This window comes from Martes martes (assembly GCF_963455335.1).
Source record: "Martes martes genome assembly, chromosome: 6".
NCBI lineage: Eukaryota > Metazoa > Chordata > Mammalia > Carnivora > Mustelidae > Martes > Martes martes.
Window position 1 is genome coordinate 42924987 of NC_137893.1, and position 19314 is coordinate 42944300.

At 37.0% G+C, this 19314-nt stretch overlaps 1 protein-coding gene across 1 annotated transcript in view; it reads right to left on the reverse strand.

Annotated features, from left to right (window-relative positions):
- Nucleotides 1-2848: 2848 nt before the first annotated feature.
- ZNF292 (zinc finger protein 292) overlaps nt 2849-19314 on the reverse strand; it is a 91578-nt gene continuing 75112 nt past the window's right edge. Inside the window, exon 8 of the mRNA XM_080806085.1 lies at nt 2849-11937. Coding sequence (XP_080662211.1) covers nt 4789-11937 — 7149 coding nt within the window. The 3' untranslated portion in view covers nt 2849-4788. The remainder of the gene's footprint in view (nt 11938-19314) is intronic.

Consider the following 19314-nt stretch of genomic DNA (forward strand, 5'->3'; position numbering starts at 1 on the left):
TATTCTGGAAGAAAGCTCGTAAAGAGAATGCTATAGTGATGTGGGCAAGAAATGATTTGGATGAGAAGTGGGTTCCTTTTTGTTTGAGGTAAAAATGCCTAAAATTGTGACCAAACGTAATGGGTGTGACTTGGTTACCATGATGATGTTAGAGAACCTAGAATGAGGAACCTAGGTAGTTATTTCACTTATCCAGATTAGGAATAGGGGAGAGGAACAGATTGAAGGTGGGGTAGGGAAAGAAATGATTTGGAGGTGTTATGGTGGAGGTAGGCAGTTGAAATTACAAGTCTATAACTATGAAAAGTTTGGTCTTAGAGGTATAAATTTGGGTGTGACGGTACATTCATACTGAACACCAGAGAATGGGCTAAATCATCCAAAGAGAGAGTAGTGACATACACACACAATAAGCCAAGGTTAGGTATTGGGAGGGAATAGGGTTGGACTCAGTAACGTAGCAGCCAGAAAGGTAAGATAACCAAGAGAGTATTTCCAAGAGAACTCATTAAACCTATTAAATGCTCCTAAAGCAGTGAACAAGCAGAAAAAAAGAACAGATATGGCAGCATGGAAGAGAATGGTGATCCTGATGAGAGCAATTTCAGAACAGTTGTTGGGAATATATATAGCGGGAGTAAATGAAAAGAAATGGAATGTTTGACAACTCAGATTAGCTCTGATGGGAACCTAATAAAAGGGATTATAGTTAAATGGAATCTTTGAGATTATAAACTTGCCTGTTGTAATCATTTCCCTCCCATTCAACTGCTCAAGAGCAGACAGGTTTTGAAATTGTTCTAGATTACGACACGGAGAGAAAGGCATGGTCTGAGGATACTGTAAAAGAGTGCATGTTAACAGTGGGATCTAGTTTCTAAGTAGGACAAGTTGAGGACAGGGTGGTAGGATTAACTGACTAGTTTCGATGAGGTAGAAGTTATTTAGTGGATATATCCCAAGCAGGTGAGCTAGCAGTTTGTGGTTGGACAAAGGGAATCTAAATTCCAAATATGGAAGTCATACATGTAGGGCTCCCATTTATGGAGAGCTAATCACTGAAATGAACCACCTCTAAGGAGCAAAACCACTGAGAAGTAAAGCAGATACTACCATTTTGTTCACTGAGAGGTAGGTAGTGTTGGGAGGCACAGACAACAAACAATATAAAATTAAAAGCATTGTTATAAAAGGACATGTGAAACCTATCAACTGGAATGGATAAACTGGCCAATCTGAAAAATCACCATTTGTAAACAGCTGATACAAGCTGCACTAGTGCACACACCTGCTTATTCTCAGCCCTGGTTTAATGAATGCCATTTTAGAGGAGTGGTTCCTAAAAGGTGCTCCCTAGAACACTAAGTTAGTAGGATATATTTAAGTATTTCTTTCATTAAAAAAGAAAAATATTTTCATTTTCAGTTAAGTCTGAAAAATTCCCATTTAACAGTTAACATGTTCCCTGCATAGAACTTTTGTTTTTGTTTTTTTTTTTTGAAGTTTCAGTCTTTAATATACTACTGCACACTGGATTCTTTAAACTTGCAGTTTAGACAACCCTGATGACAGGATGTTCCAACCTGGTGGTATCCCACTACAATAAACATTCTGAAAAAGAATGTCTTACTGTTCTAATTCTCAACTCTGTTAAGACCTTTTCTTCTGGCCCCCACCATTTTTTGCGTCAAGTCTCCCTGCTTTTAACTTCCAACTTATCCAATCTATCATCCTCTATAGAATACATATTATCTATTTGTATAGAATACATATTATCATATTATCTCTCTAGAGAATACATATTATCTATGGTCAAACTGTTGAACTTAAATGCATTCAGTAACCACTCAACAAATCAAAACTGAAAACTATATGGCATACAAGAACCTTCATGACCTGGCCCATTTCCTCTTCAGCTTCTCCAACGCCCGATCTTTCCACACAGACCACTTGCAATATTGCAAATGCACTATGCTGCCTCATACATCCATACCCAGAATTTCCGTTTCCCCATGACCATTCAAGGACTAGTCATTCATCTTTCAAGACTCATCTTTTCCACAGATTTCCATAAACACCGCCCCTGCAATACAGCATTCCCTCCTTGATTATCTTTAGCTATAGTATTTATGTCATCTTAATAGCTACAGCAACTGTTTGCTTACCCGATGATCAAAAAGAAACTTGATCTCTGTCTAGCCCTTTAAAATAATTTATACTGAATTTAACACAACTGAAAATTTCCCAAACTGTTACCTTTTCACTTCACATGATATATTATGAATAACATGTTCTGATCTGTAGATTAAAATTCTTTGGGTTTGGAAGAAGGGAAAAAAATCCATTTTTGAATGATAAAACCTAAGCAAACTAAGGCTGTAGAATACCTCAATAGACTGAGGAAAAGTATACATGAAAAATACATACTTTAAGATTCCTTTTTTAATACTTAGGCATTACATTCCATATCAGATTTTACCAACATGCTGTTCTATAAATCTGTATTTTTATACCATAACTTGATTTCTCTGTTTCATGCTAAAAAGCCCACTCTGCTGTAATTATGTTTAGTAAGCAGTACCTGGAATTAAAAAAAAATTAACTCAATGTTGGCAAACTTTCTCCTGACATGTAGAATAATTACAGAAATGTCTAAGGGTCAATTTTCTTGAGCTAATGAGCAAAAGAAAAGCCCCAATACAATGATATTTTCACTTAACAGTGGTTCATCACTACATTCACCAGAAATAAATCTACTTTGCTACTGCACTATTTAGGGCAGTTTTGCCAAATGCCTATCTTTAAGAGCTAGGTCAACTTCCAAGAAACTTACAGAAACATTCAGTTGTTAACAAAAATTTAATATTAAAATTATTCAGAGTTAAGTTACTGTTAATTTAGAAAAAAACATGTATTAATTACCCATAAGAACAACTTTTATTTTAATAAATAACAGTGGGCTTATCAAAGGGAAGGAATTTTAATGTGTCAAGTTTTATGCATATTGGTAATAAACCTTAAGGAGGTGAAACCAACTATTCAATACAACCCATTAGGCCCTAAAAATAAAACTATAATGCTTTAATAAAACTTAAAAAAAAAAATTTTCCAAAAGAAAATAATTCACTCCTTGACCATGCTCATTTATTCAGAGTACCAGCAACTTCAGTTAAGTGCTTCATTCTTCCTGCAAATCTGATGTTGCACAGGGAATATACACATTTTCTTATTATTACAACATCGTCAATATCTCAGGCTAATAATATTGTGAATGCAACTGGTTTATAACAAACACAAAGTCAAAAATCAATGCTACTATATACGGCAAACAGAAACAAAAGTAAATTCAAAAGGTATTTTCTTTTGTTTCCAGTCCTGACTTTAGCTGGACTTCAAATGAAGGTAATAAACTCTCTTGAAATAACCTCTATCTCTGCCGTGAATCCACAGTATAAATATGGTGAATAAAGCTAAACTATAAGAGCTAACTATATACTGAATAATCAAAATAATCAATTATAACAACTAATACTGCTCTGGAAGACCAATCTAATGAAAAAAGTATCATTAGATGTGGTGGGAAAATACAAATCTGTACAATCTAACATCTATAAACAGTAAAATCAAAACATCCAACTTCCTTATAGAAAGTGTTTCATCTATGTAATTATAAATGTTAAGGACTCTTGCATTTTATAAACACAAGATGGGCTCACTTTGATGATACCAATTTTAAGATTTATAAAAATGTTTAAAAAAATCTTTCCACAAAAGTTTATACAGTTTAAAGCTATACACCAATCTATAAATCTCAGAAAATGGAAAAAAACAACTTTGTAAGATCACATGTATAAAACAAGAAATGAAATGTGATTTTATTTAAGGCAATACTGGGCTACTTCACAAATCACCACCTCAAATATTTACACTGCTCCACACTACTAGTTTCTATCACATTCACAAAGGATTTTTTTTAATACCAAATGTTTAAAATCTTTGATGTAGTAAATTCTTTATTCACATTTCCATTATATTTCATGGAATCATAGTAACTATACCCAATTAGAAGCATTGAAAAAAAACCTGTAGCTATAGGAAACCGCTAAAGAATCTGCTATAATTTCACATGAATACCACCCCAAAATTCTGGAGGATAAATTTACAAAGCAGAGCAAAATATTGATATAATGTGCCTACTTTGTGAAAAGTAATTCTGAGATCTTGTAAATAAACGTTTTATGTAAAAATCAATGAACTATGGCAGAGTTTCTACTTTTAGTTCAAAAAATTCTTAATTTAAAACAATAAAAGAACAGTTTTAAAAACTTGATCACTTAGTTAAAAATTAAAATTCCAAATATAAATGTGTCATTTAATAGTTTAGACTTACACACTGCTGGTGGCAGCAAATGATTTACAATAATAAATATATACAAAATAGGTATCTACAAAGACTACTGTCCTACATGAGCAGTGACCTGGTGAAACCTATCAATCACACACATAATTCAATTTAGTTCATGGAAAGGGCAACTGGCTGATAGAAATTTGAGGTGTAGCTCAACTATTTACAATAACTGAAGTACTGATTCTGTTACTCAAGTCCCATAGGGATAAAAAAAAAAGTTGTACATGACAAATGTCATGTTTTTTTTTTCTTTTTTTTTTTTTTGGCCAGGTTAATTCATGTCAACAAAAATTAATGAAAAAGTTTCACAATTCTAGCATGCTTGATGGCTTCCTATTTAAAATAAAACCGTAAATAATGTATTTATAGTACATTAGTTATCAGTACTGCCCTCTACCTGTAGCTTTACCCATAGTAATTTCTTTCATAACAGACACATCTGGATCATTTGAATGTACTTCAAGTTTTTTCAGACTGACGGTAGGTTTCATTTCCTGAAGTTGTTTTAACACAAGTTCAGTGCAATCTTTAAGAGTCTTGTCTAAAACAATTTTTACATTATCACTGCACTGAAGCTGTGATGGATTGGCAAACTGTACAAAGGTTTCACTTTCTTTACAAGAACATACATGATTTCCACTAGTCACAGCAGTCTTATCAATATTTTTTCTTGAATTTGAATGGGATCCTTTCTTATTTCCACTATTTGGATGGTCTTTGTCAGAATTTTTCTTCTGCTTCACTGCAGACTCCTCAAGAAACTTCAGAAATGATACTTCAAATCCCATCGGTTTAAATGAGCTCCAGTCAAAAGATGCAGGATGCTCCTCTGTAGTTTGAATGGCAACAGCAGTTTCTTCTTCTTTATGCGTACTACTTAACTCAACTGCCAGTGCTGGTTCTGCTTTTTCAACTTTTCTCTTTTTATTCTGGGAGACATTTTTTTCTTTATTAACTCTCTTCAAATTACTTGTTTTTTGTTTTTCTGACTGGCAGGGGTTATTTTCCTGAAAATCATTACTTACATTTGAAGAGGTATGAGCTTGGGTCTCCACACTTGCATTGTCTTCATTTATTAATTTTGTAATAAATAATTCTGTTAGCTCATCCATTTCATCTTTTTCATTTTTTTCACTTTCCCTCTGTGGAACTGTAGCTGTTCTGGAGTTATCATTACTCTCTGATACACATGCATCAGAATTTTTCACATCACTCTTATCACCTTCTTGCTCAGAAGTGTCCTTTAGTTGTGAGTTGCAACACCGTTTGAAGACAATGAGAAGATTACGGTGTTGTGATGTAAATGCCTTTGATAATTTATGGCATTTATAATGTCTTATTATATTGCTTTCACTTGTAACAACTGATGTGCACCCTTTTATCATACATGGATACTGGGTCACAAATCTGCTCGTACACTCAGATAGGGCATCATTTCTAGCCTTTATAGAATATACGTGCTTTCCACGTTTCAGAGAATAAGGCTTATTTTCTTCGATCTGCACAATTTTAGCAGTCTTATTTTCTAAATTGTTTTTTTTCTTTCGTTTTGTCTTAGGCATTTTGATTCCTTCCTTTCCAGATCTGTGTTTTGTCCCCCGATGCTTAGATTTTGTCTTTTCTTGGTTTGCTTTGCTTGATATATTTTCCTGACCAGGTGTTAATCTTCTTGGCCGAATCAAATGAGCTTTATGTTTGTCATTATGCTTATTAAAAATGTGTCGGAGGAGATTTGACCGAGTTGCATATATACGGTCACAGCCTTCACAGTCACATTTGTATATGCCATCTTCTTCAGTTTTACTTCCCCTGATTCCAATTCCATGATCTGCCTCAAGATGAACAACATAGTTCAAATATGTGGTAAATGAAGACTTACACTCTAACTGGTCACATGGAAATTTCCCAACATCCACAGAAGCAGTCATACTTTCAATTTCCTCAGGAGTCATTTCATGAAGTTTCATGTAGTGCTGTATCAGGCCAGTAATTGCTTGGAAAATTCGAGAACAGTCACTCACCTGACACCGAAATTCTTTCACAGTCTGTTTGGTTTCAATTTCTTCACTTTCTTTACCAGCTTCACTTTCTTCTTCAACCTCTGCAGAAAACGCAGGTAGATCTGACTTGTGTACAGCCTGGTAATGCAGAATTAAGTTTTGCTGTATAGTAAAAGCAGCAAAGCAACCCTGATGAACACATCGATAAGGTCTGTAGGGGCTGTATCTTGTTGGAAACTCAAGAGAGTGAGAAACTGGCTTCTTGCGTTTTTTCTCCTCCTTTTCTTTTTTATGTCTCCTAATTTTTCGTCCTTTGGTTTGTATGTTTGTGAGAGAATTTGTATTACATTGTTCTGAAGTAACTGTGATCACCTGCAAGGAATTTTCTGTTTTTTCAGGACTTTTTTTTTCTACAAGTTGTTTTTCTGGGATCACTGCTACATTACTGAGGGCATTCTCCTTTGATGCTCCCAAGTCTAAAGCAGGCTGGAATTCCCTTTTATTTTCCTCTGTCATAGTTAGCTGTCTTTTTACTTGAGTAACTCGTGGGGCTGACAAATTTTCACTCTGGGATTTTCTTCCATAAGGCCTTTTTATTTTTAACTTTACCATTTCTTCTGTTGTAAAATGATGGACCAACTGGCAGTGTGCCCGGAGATTAGAATTTCTTGTAAATGTTTTTGTACAGGTAGGTACTACACATTTAAATGGAGCAAATTTCAACTGATTCTTCTTAATTTCAAGAATCATCTCTGGAGTGTACTGATGAATCTTACCATAGTGCTTAAATAAAGCATCCTTTGTCATAGCACTGTAATTACAGCCTTGGTTTTGACACACAAAAGGTTTATTAACTTTGTCACTGAACTGAATGCTGTTTATCATTTCAGAAACTGGCTGAACAACTGTGACATTTGGAATTGGTTTAACAGGAGTGGGAGTCAGTGTCACTGATGTATTTATTAGTACACACTGGGGTGCTGGAGTGGACAGGTCATTTTCTAATTTCAATTTCTGCAAGCCTTCTAAAATTTCCTGTATTTGATCCTCCTTATGTAATACTTCAGATGGAGGAATGTTACTTTTTGCTGGCATGACACCTACGAAGGAGGAAAACTGAGAAGAATCAGGTAACTTGTTATTTTGTACAGTGTTTACTGAAGGAAGCTGAATGTTATAATTTATTTGAGCGTTCTGTGACGTTTCACCAACACTGTGAGATCCAGTTTTTACCTCAAGTATTTGAGAATTCATAGCACTTTTAATAATTTCAAGAGTCTTTTCAAAGTTTTGTATAACATTGTCTTCAGAAATCTGCAAATCAGAATTTATTGAAGTTGTGCCTGAATTCAAAGCCATCATTTGGGAATCACCATTTTCAGTTTTTAATGTTAAAGGCGTTAACACTGTATGGGACTCAAGATTGGTTTTAAAGTTTTCTTTCACATCAGTAATAAATAACTGATTGTCAACACTATTTAATTTCTGGGTTAGGTTTTCCACCAAACCCTGAGGCTCACAATTTGGAATTACATTTGAATGGAGGTTACTAGTTGGTATCTCAATACTCTTTGCTATAAGTCCCATTGCTGTTAAGTCACTTGTTACCAAGTTTTGGGAAGCATTAGGTGCAATTAGGGGAGGAGCAACTTTCTTCCTTCTCTTTGAAGCACTGTTTCCCTTTTTATTTAAATGACCAGACCTCGTGTTCTGAGGACCACTTATAACTGAAACACGTGAACTGTTATTGGTAAAATTTTGTGATGGCCCACTAGAATTAGGGAATGAACTAGAACACAAACCATTTTCAACAGTCTTCAGTAGCAAGTCATTTGTTGGGAAAACGGGCAAACTGCTGCATTCCTCAATGGAGGAAGTTTTGGAGTTTGGTGTCCTATTCTGGTTTGTCAGCAGGGGGTTTGGGTGGCACACAGTCTGCAACAGGGGTGGTACAGCTGGATTTGGCATCACTGTTGCATTTACTTGTGCTGCATCTGGAACACAACCTGCTGGAACATGAGAAAGGATTTCAGAACCCTCAAATGTACTGGGAATGCCAGCAGTTTCCAAAGCCTGTTTAATAATTTCACTTCCTTCTTGGCTAACACTGGTACTAAAGCTAGTCACACCAGTCCGAGGAAATGTATTTGGTAAAAACGTTGAGCGATTTTCAGCAGCAAGAAGTTGCAGGAACGATGGATCTTTAAAACATGCTTCTGGATTGAAGGTAGACTGTTGTGGCTGCTGCAAATTTACTGCATTTGTGGAGAGAATCATGCTGGCAAGAAGAGAAGGCTGTCCATTATTCTGTAGAAGTTCTTGAGCAATTTCTGCTCCATCCAGTGGTTTACAGTAAGATCGCTTAGATAAGTGTCCACCCAGAGATCTGGGATTAGTAAAAGCCCTGTAACATCTGCTACAGATAAATTTCCCATCTCTGATAATTGCAGGCCATTTAGCCCTTTTGTTGTGCTTCGGTTTTCTTTCCTTCCCATTTGGGCCCCGCCCACGGTCTTTTTTAACTTTTTCAGGTGCAGACTGTTGGGCACTGGTGCTATTAAAGTCATTTGCAACACTGACTTGTGAAGGAAAAACTGCATTTTCACCATTACCTCCCTTTAAAAAGGAGGAATTAGTGTTTCCTTCAATCTGTGAGGAAAAATGATTTGTATTATTTTCCAGTTGGGAAAAAACAGAATTAGCCCCACTCTCTGCTGGTGAAGGGAAGAGAGACATTGAACTACTTTCCGCAGGTAGAGGAAGGAAAGGATCTGAACCACTGTCAATATTCAAAGGCAAAACTGTTTTGGTTAGATCTTCCATTTGTGCTGGCAAGGTAGTAGTAGGTAAATTTTCCATCTGGGAACATATAATACCACCACCTTGTTCATTTTTATCCTGAGAAGGTATATTTGGATTTATGACACTTTCCACTGAGGGCAGCAGTGGAGCTGACACACTTGTTAAATGAGCTGGAAAAATGGAAGGCGAGACATGCTGCAACTGATTTGAACAAGTAGGATTCCCGTTGGCTTTGGTCTGTGGTGTAAAAAATGCATTGTTAGAGCTGCTCACCTGTGATGGCAAAAAATAAACAAACTTTCCATTATTTGGTGTATTTAAGTTGTTAGATTTCTGACCTTTTTTACTTTTGCGCTGCATTTTAAATGCAGCATACTGGTCAGGGTGTGCTGTCTTCATATGTTTCCCAATACTCTGTGAAGAATTATAGGTTCGAGTACATCCCTCAACCTGGCAACTGAATTTCTGAACTGGCGCTTTTGGAGGCACTGATGGAGTTCCTAAAGAACTACTTGGGTTGGGCTGTGGTGGAACAAATGTGATACTTTCCAATGTCTTAAGAGGTAAATTATAAAGATTGGATGATGTTTTGACATTACCTCCACATTCAAACTTGGAAGCTGGCAAACTGTTTGGAAATCCTGCCTGATTTTGCACAGAAAAGGTCATTAGGTTGTTCACTTGTCTTTCTAAGTTTTGTGGGGTAAGGTCACCTATTTTGAGGGTTTCTGAATTTACTAAAGAACTCTGAGTAATCTGGGCTTCATTAAAGCAATCCTGCTTTCTTTCTTGAAAACTTGGACGACACAAATCATTACAAGTATCTCCACCTGCTGTATGTAAGTTTGTGACCAGTGATTCACCAGTGCCTTCCACAGTTGAGTTCTCTTGTTTTCCAAAGTTATCCTCGATCCCCTGATTGAGGGACACTTTAATGGACACAGCTACTTCACTGGCCTGAAGCAGAGGAGTGGTCACAGAGTTCTCCAAACCATTTGACAATGGTCCATCAGCTGGCCTGAGCTCTGATACAGAAATTTGGTCTTGTTTGGTCTCAGCGGATTCTGCTTTGCTTTTATCCCAAGCATCACTTCCATTTGTCGGTAAGGTGTTTTCAATATTATTTTCTGAAGGAAGCACAGACCTCTCTTTCTCAAAGCTCACTTCTGTGTTCGGATTCACTTTAGAAGGCTGAACGCAATCTCCAGATGAAGTACGCTGGTTTTCAGGAGGCAGCACTTTTTCAGGAGTACTGTGATCGTCCAGATGCTTTTCTAGCTCATTCTGAGAACGATAAACTTTACCACAACCTGTGAACTTACAAGTATAGGTATTATAATGCTGTGCTTCATGATCATACAGTAAATAAGCTTCTGAAAAAATTCTGCCACATTTAGGAAACATACACTTTGCTCTAAAAACTTGATGTTCCTTTCGGTGTGTTAAGAGCTCTGCGTAACTATTAAAACCAGCCTTACATTTCATCTGTATACAGATATATGGTTTACTGCCACAGTGCATTTGTAGGTGATCATTAAGATGAGTAACACTTACAAAATGCCGTCTACAGTACTGGCAAATAACTTTTTTGCTTTGCATTTCAAGAAAGCGCTTGGCATCTTCATTATCCTTATGCCCCTTTACATGAGCAATTAAATTTTTAAAGTACTTAAAGCCCTTTTTACAAAAAGTTACAGGGCAATTAAATTCATTAACAGGTACTGGTTTTTGGACTGGGATTACTTCTGGTTCATAAGATTTATCTTTGTCATCATTCTCATCATCTGAACCATCATTGTCATTAAATACTATGAAGTCTGTTGAATAGAGACTATTCTTTTTTATAGGCCGCTGTTCCTGCTTGGTCACAGCATTAGTCTTCTGATTCTCGTTGGAAGTTGTGATCTTAGGTGGCCTCCCCAATCTTCTTAATGGTTTCATAGCTGCTAGTCTCTCTTTACTAGATTGTTTAACATGCAATGTGACATGAGGGACAAAAGTTTCTTTAGAATTGAAGTTCTTTGCACATATAGGGCAACTGTAAATCCCATCTTTGTAATGTTTTTGAGCATGTCGTACTATTCTATGACCAAGGAATTCTTTGTCACATAGCACACAATATTGCATGTAGGCTTGCCAATTCCTAAACCTCGCAGAAATAAATCCCCTCTCTCTTAATTGTTTTATCTCTCTCTTCTTCTGCTTTTCATCACAGATGTCTTTAAGAAGGCCAGAATTAGCACCAATTCCACCAGAATGTCCATTCATAGAAGTTTCTTTAATCTCTTCCTGGTAGTCCACTACTTTCTCATAAACTTCACTGTCGTTTAGTTCGTCTATTGAAGACACAATAGATGCTTCTTCCCCCATTAATGCAAGACACTGTCGTTTTAACGTTTTCCAATCCCAGAATTCTGGATCAAAGGGCCACTGAGTTTTCAATACAAGTAGGAGCTCACAGCGTAGAGAATTTGGTATTGGAAGATTCTCTTCATCAAATTTCTGGTCTGGCTGGTTATACAGCATCTCCACAGCATAATATGCATCTACTGTAGGCTCAATAAGAAATTCACTCAGCTGACAAGCACGTTTAACCTCCAGATCATCAGGCAACAAGCATGAAATGGTCTTGCAAATAGATATTTTCACTTCAGTATTTTCTGTAGATTCCAAACGAAGGGCTTTTACACATAATTCTATACAGGTGGCAAGTCCAGCCCCTTCAGTCTGTGAAAAAGCAAACAGGAAATGTTAATTTAATCTATACTAACCAACACATATTTGTGAATTCAGTAATTTTGAAACTAATGTTTGCTACTCTCAAATTTTGCAGCTGCAACATATGAAATGCTGCCTCTTCTAAAGCACTGTAGCTTAGCTGTGTGTGTGTGTGTGTGTGAGAGAGAGAGAGAGAGAGAGAGAAATGAACTATAAAGAATAGCAGGAGAAAGATAAGTATTGGTAATAAAGAGAAGACTTGGGTATAAAATCACCTAAAATAGGTAGGCAAACCTGGAAGTTACTAACTTCTCTAACCGTTCACAGCCCACTTATAAAAATCAAAATAGCATTTAAACTCCGTAAAACTGCTGTGAGCATTAATATTATTTATTATTTATTAATTATTTATTAATATTAGTGAATATTATGTATCAAAAGTATATGATACAATTTAGTATAATGTCTGGTACACAGAAAGTGATCAATGAATGTCAACTTTATCACAATCTTATTTCCTAAGTTTGTATTTAGGGAATCCTTCTGAAATAAAAACCCAATTACAGAACTGAGGAAGTCCCTGTATTTCCTAATTTACTAGAATGAAAGGAGATTTTCACTTTTAACAGAATAAAGTTAACTTGATCCTTCATGGGTGGTGGTGGTGGGGGGGTTCTATTATACACTGGCTGAATGCCAAATCACTTACCTCACTGCTGAACCATCTTAAAAATCAGAAGTACCAGGAGACACAATAAATGTTTTTCCTTTTGAATAAGCACCTTGAACTATTATTATAAGATAGCAGTAATGAAGGTAAGAGTCATTTGAAGGTAGAGGTAGTAAAGAGGTAAAAATGGGTTTTAAAAGGACTAAGAGGACATAAATAGAAGAAATAAACCAGTATAAGATGTGGTCACATTCATGGGAATGGAGTATGTATTATACCAGATCAAAGGCAGAGAAGAAATAAGTAAAAAAAAAAAAGCTGACAGGGTATTTTCACAGGCTAAGAAGGAAATAAAATATTTTACTCAACTAGCTTAGATTTGTGGACCAATACGAAAGTGAGGGGAGGATACTAAACTGGCTTGACTTCATGAAAAGCAAGGGTACAAAGACAAGAAGAAAATGGACAATAGATGATACCTATTTAAAAGTGACAGTGAGGAAAGGACAACAGGGGACCATATGGTTGTCTCCAGCTTTTACGTCAAAACCATATATTTATTTTCTACTATTTTGAGATAAATCTGAGCCAGAAAACTTTAATTGTAAAACATCTGTACCTCTGTTACATGCCTTAAGGGCTACTACTAATAATGGATAATTAGGTCACTCCTTTCTTGTAGTATGAAGGGGAAAAAAGACGTGAGGAAAGGTATGTATTATAGAGAGGATGTCTTTGGAGAAATCCAAGGTGAAGTCAACCATAAAGATGATATGAAGTGATAATGAAGACATATACCAGAAGGACTAGCACGTTATGTACAGAACAAGAATTGTGGAGAAGGATGTTTTTCTTTAGAAAATTCAGGAAATGATGGAGGAAGAAATGACTTTAAGAAAGGTTTAAGGAAGCCTGTTTTGTGGATGCCATCTGCACTGAGGAAGAGGGACTGTAACTATTGTCATGTGACTGTTGATCTCTTCATAAACAACAAAAGCAGCTTCAAAAATTCTACTTACTGCTTTAAAAATGCAACTAAAATTATTTCAGAGAGAAACTCAACAGTTTTAACGCAGTCTGCTATTGGATTCAAGGGTGATTTCAACTCATTAAGGGCAAATGGCTTTGAGTAAGTTTGCTTTAAAAATACCTTAATGTTGTAATTAAATGTGAAATCTTAATGCCAATAAAACTACAACAATGTTTTTTATTCTTGTGAATTTTTCATCTTTGTGATTAAAGATTGTTTATAGGTAAATAAGTGTTTTTAAAGATGAGTTTGAATTAATAATTTCCCATAAATATGTAAGTAACAATTAGCCCATAAAAATCTATTTAATTCCAGGGCGTCTGGGTGGCTCAGTGGGTTAAGCCTCTGCCTTTGGCTCAGGTCATGATCTCAGGGTCCTGGGATCGAGCCCTGCATTGGGCTCTCTGCTCAGCAGGGAGCCTGCTTCCCCTCCTCTCTGCCTGCCTACTTGTGATTTCTCTCTCAAATAAATTAATAAAATCTTTTTTAAAAATCTACTTAATTCCTATCATTAGTTAATAAAAGTTACTGATAATACCAACTTGAATTTAAGAGTGACAGATGAAAGTTAAGTGCTAAAAATTGAGAGGAGGAATATAGAATCACCCCCCACTGACAATGATCCAGCATGAGGCAACCTTCTAAAAGATACAAGATTTTATCTTTGGTACCGCCCCACCCTTTTCTGTTTCTTTCCTCTGACTGCCTAATATCCTTGGCCCAAAACTACCCGAGGCTTAAAGACTGATTAGCTCCCCCCGGTACATCCTACTCAGCCTTCTCTATCCACACACAGCAACATGTCTTAACCTGCTTTAAAATTCTTAAGTGGTTACCTTTGTACCTTAGATATATATTCTTTTTTTTTTTTTTTTTAAAGATAGGAGATGTGCAAGGGACTTTTTTTTTTCAAGATTTTATTTATTTGACAGACAGAGATCACACGTAGGCAGAGAGAGAGGAGGAAGCAGGCTCCCTGCTGAGCAGAAAACCTGATATGGGGCTCGATCCCAGGACCCTGGGATCATGACCTGAGCTGAAGGCAGAGGCTTTAACCCACTGAGCCATCCAGGTGCCCCACCTCAGATATATATTCTTAATGGGGAATACAAAAGGGCCTTCACAATCTTTAAGTATGCCTCATCTGGTCTAGATTTATCTTTTATCTTTTGCCTTATCCAAATAGCCTATATTCCAGGTAAACTAAGCTAACTATATTTCCTCAAATATGTCATTCTCTCATTTGTCTTGATACCACTTGTGATATTGTGATATAAGAAATACATATTTTTTTGGTTTTCATCCAGGGTTCCCAGCAAGTAGCTCCTAAAACCTTTGTAATTTCCTAAGTGATAAAAGCTATATGGGCATCTTTTGTTCCCAGCTCCTGAAACAGCTCCATAGCCTTAAACTGTGAAACAGGTGCTGTTACTAATAAGGCCACTTTAACCACAAAGAAGTTTATTTATGTTAATGAGGCGATTTTTGGAAAGCCCCTAGATAACCACCGGATGGGGTCTGACAGGGGAACTACCTGTGATTACAGGGTTGGAACTTTCAGCTCTTGCCCACACCCCCATTCCAAGGAAGGGAGAAAAGCTGGGGTCTGAATCAGTTGCCAGTGGTGGCTGATGATTTAATCAATTATGCTTATGTAATGAAGCCTCTGTAAAAAACCCCAAAAGAACAGGGTTCAGGGATCTTCTGTACTGGTAAACATATGGAGATCTGGGAAGGCAGCTTGCTCCTTGCCCTATGCCTATCTTCCATCTGCTTCTTCCTGAGTTGTATCCTTTCATAAAACCAGTAATCTAGTAGGTAAAGTGTCTTCCTGAATTCTGTGGGCCACTCTAGCAAATTAATCAAATCTGAGGAGGTGGTTGTGGGAACTTCTGATTTTAGCCAGTTGGTCAGAAGCACAGATGACAAACTGGACTTGTGATTAGCACCTGAAGGGGTGTATGTGTGGCAGTCTTGTGGGACTGTCCTATCTCCTGGTAAATAGTGTTAGACTTAAGTTGTAGGATACCCAGCTGGTGTCCACAGAATCAGGTATCTGCTTGATGCAGAGACCATCCCCACACATTTGATGACCCAAAATATTCAGTGAGTAGTGAAGAGAGGAGAAAAGTTTTTTCCACATACCACTTTTCATGCTTTTTCTATTACTAGGAACACTTCCCCCTCCCACTCTGTGTGGCTACCACACAGAGTCAACACAGACAAGTGGGTTAGATTGCCCACCTCTTATTCATTCAGCTACTTTATACCAGGCACAGTGCTAAGCAATGTGCTCTGACAGGAGTCTCAGCACTCCACCAAAACAGAAAGACCCATACACCATACTGCAACTGTTTGTGTGTCTCCATTAGTAGACTACGAATGCCTTAGGGCAGGGCTGTATTTTTCACCTTTTAATTTCAAGGGTCTAGGAAAAAGTACGAATAAACCGTCCAATAGCTCCTGGAATACTGAAAGAAGGCTGCCAGTTAACCCAAATCACTAACCTTGAGACTAAATTACGTCATGTGAAAAATAAAGAGTTACACTAGAACCTAGTTACCAGAGCATTAACTTAAAGGTTTCTTTTAGTTCTAAAACAATAATAATCTATGATTCTAGAGTTTTTCTGTTTTGTTCTGAGAGAGTGAGTATGACGCATGCATGCCAGTGGGGGTAGGGGCACAGGGAAAGAAATCTCAAGCAGACTTCCCACTGAGCTTGGAGCCCAAGGCGGGGCTCATTCTCAATGAAATCCTGAATGGAGCCGAAATCAAGAGTCAGATGCCTAACCAACTGAGAAACCCAGGTGCCCTATGATTCTAGTTTTAAGATAAAACCTCTAGGGGAACCTGGTGGCTCAGATGGTCAAGCAATTGCCTTTAGTTCAGGTCATGCTCCCAGGTCTTGGGATGAAACCCCGCATCAGCCTCCCTGATTGACAGGCAGCCTGCATCTCTCTCTTGTGCTCTCTCTCAAAAGAATAAAATCTTAAATAAATAAATAAATAAATAAATAAATAAATAAAACCCCTGTCTGATCAGATTTCAGAAAGTAAAAAACAAAGGGAAAAACATTTTATGCAATAGGAAACAAGATTTTGGGGGCAGAGTAATTGATTAGCAGGTTCCAGGTTATTTTTGTGAATAGGTGAGCTCCCCTCTCACCCAACTTTCTAAGCTATTATTCATGCTTTTAACTGCTTTTTTATGGGCTTTACTTCTAAACCTAAAGTCTCTCCACAAAGGTACTATTCAGCAGAACTGTCCATGATGATAGAAGCATTCTTTTTCCTATGCAATGTCACTAGCCCCATGGAACTACTGAGCACCTAAAATAAAGGGTTACTGGTTACCATAATGGACACTATAGCTCTTGTCCAGTTTTTCCCTCTCCAACACAATCTCCTTATTAGTGGGGTGTAAGGTTGAGGGAGGAGAGTCATTTTTACCTAACCTCCTTGATTAATCTAAGTAAGAAATGAAATACAAAGTGGTTAGAGTTACCAGGTGGTCAAGAGAAAGTCACCCAATCTGCCAGGCTTCTAGTTTCAAAGTCCTTCCAATTTGCTATACTGCTCTTCAAGTTAGACATAAAGCAGAGGCACAACCTGTATTTTAAAATTGCACAATAATTTTTTAAAGAAACTTAATATTAAGTTCTTTTTTTTACCTGCAGCACAATATAGAAAATGAAAAATCAGAATGAATTAACAAGGTTGATAGACAAAAACTATACAGATGAATTCACCCCTGTTCTTTACTCCTGAAAGAGAAATTCTATTCTTCTGAAATTGTTTCAAGAGAAAAAGGGAAGTATGTAAGATTTACTGATCAACTACAGATTTTAAAAGTTACTTTTAAAGGGGCAACAGGAGAGTATCTTTCGGTCTGTCCTTTCAAAAAAAATTACAGATGACTTAAAAAATACTTATGAATCTTAAATACTTCTTTCAAGCTTCATCTCCGTTCTTAAGGATTCCTAAACACTGTGTGGCACCCCATTCTACATAACACTGGTAACTTTAGAAAATGTCTTCTGTGTACATTTAAAATGGAAACCAACTGCATTACTACAAGGGTTACTATAAGAAAATAAATTAATTCTGGGGCGCCTGGATGGCTCAAGTGGTTAAGTATCTGCCTTCAGCTCAGGTCATGATCACAGGGTCCTGGGATTGAGCCCTGTGTCAGGCTCCCTGCTTATTAGCAAGGAGTCTGCTTCTGCCTCTCTCCCCTGCTGGTGTACACTCGCTCTCTCTGTATCTCAAATGAATAAATTAAAAAAAAAATCTTAAAAAAAATTAATTCTGTAAAACTTGGACTCCAATTGAGATAATTAGAAACATACATGTAACCTCTGCTTATCACCTTCCTCTTCAGTTATATCTAATCTGTTTAATCTACTTATTAAGTGTTTTCATTTCAATAACTATGTTTTTTTTATTCCTGGAAGTTTTTTTTGACTCTTTAAAATCTGCTTGGTCATTTTGATAGTATCTTTCTTTCTCATGCTTTACTTCCTTATTTTGTCTTTAAATAGATGTATTTTATGTAATTTTCCATAATTGCATTACTTAAACTATTACGCAAATAATTCTATTCTTTTTCTCTACTGAAATTCATTCACGTCAGTTTCATATGCTTTACAAATTTTTTTTTTAAAATTTTTTGTGTGTGTGAGAGAGAGAGAGAGAGAGACGCGTGCGCACACACACACAAGCAGGTAGAGGGCAGAGGGAGAGGGAGAAGCAGGGAGCCTGATGTCGGGCTTGATCCCAGGATCCTGGGATCACGCCCTGAGGTGAAGGCAGCTGCTTAACCAACTGAGCCACCCAGGCACCCTGATGTATAAATCCTGATGGTTAAATTTATGTTTTTAAATCGTCTATTTAATTCTACTGTTATTTTTCTCTGACAAAATTGCCTCATGACAAACTGTTTCATGTTCCGTAATTCTTGATCATGAACTCATCTTAACCAGGGCTTTACCTGAGAATCCAGCACTGAGTATATGTCCCTTCAAAGAAGTTCTGCATTCTGCCAGGTGTTACCAGCCCAGTACTCCACTCTTACCTTCTTATACATTACTTACTTGGCATGGGGATTTCTGGACTATATAAATAGGGTAAATTTAGGCCACAAATCTGTGTGAGGGTAGACCTATGGTTACAACTTCTTAAGGGAAACATTTTTCCTTCTCTGACCCACAGCCCAGTAGAACATGCACAAGCTTGCCTAGCATCTATCTGTACTAAAAAGCAGCATTTTTCTAGTCTACTTTTTCAAAGAAATTATAGAACTTTGCAGGTGGGACAGGGGGACAGATTGCTGAGTTCCAACTCCCCAACTGGTGAGGGCCCATAAAGCTATCTCCCATCCCAATGTGCAAATTCCTTGGTCACTGCAAGTAGTAACCTATCCCAATACCCATCAGGCCAGGAGAGACCCAGCAGCAGCTTAAGCTTTCTGCTTCAGAAAGCTTTTAAGTTTTTTAAGTTCCATTTTGGGCCTATGGATTCTCCCTAACATTCCTGCAATCTTAGATGCTATATATCAAAAGAAATATTTATTTTATTTCACCGAGTATGTTGGGGCACTTTGTAGGATTTTTAGATAATGTAACCTGCCAAACTGCTAGCAAAGGAAGCCATCTCCATATCTCTCTTTATACTTTCTTAAATTTC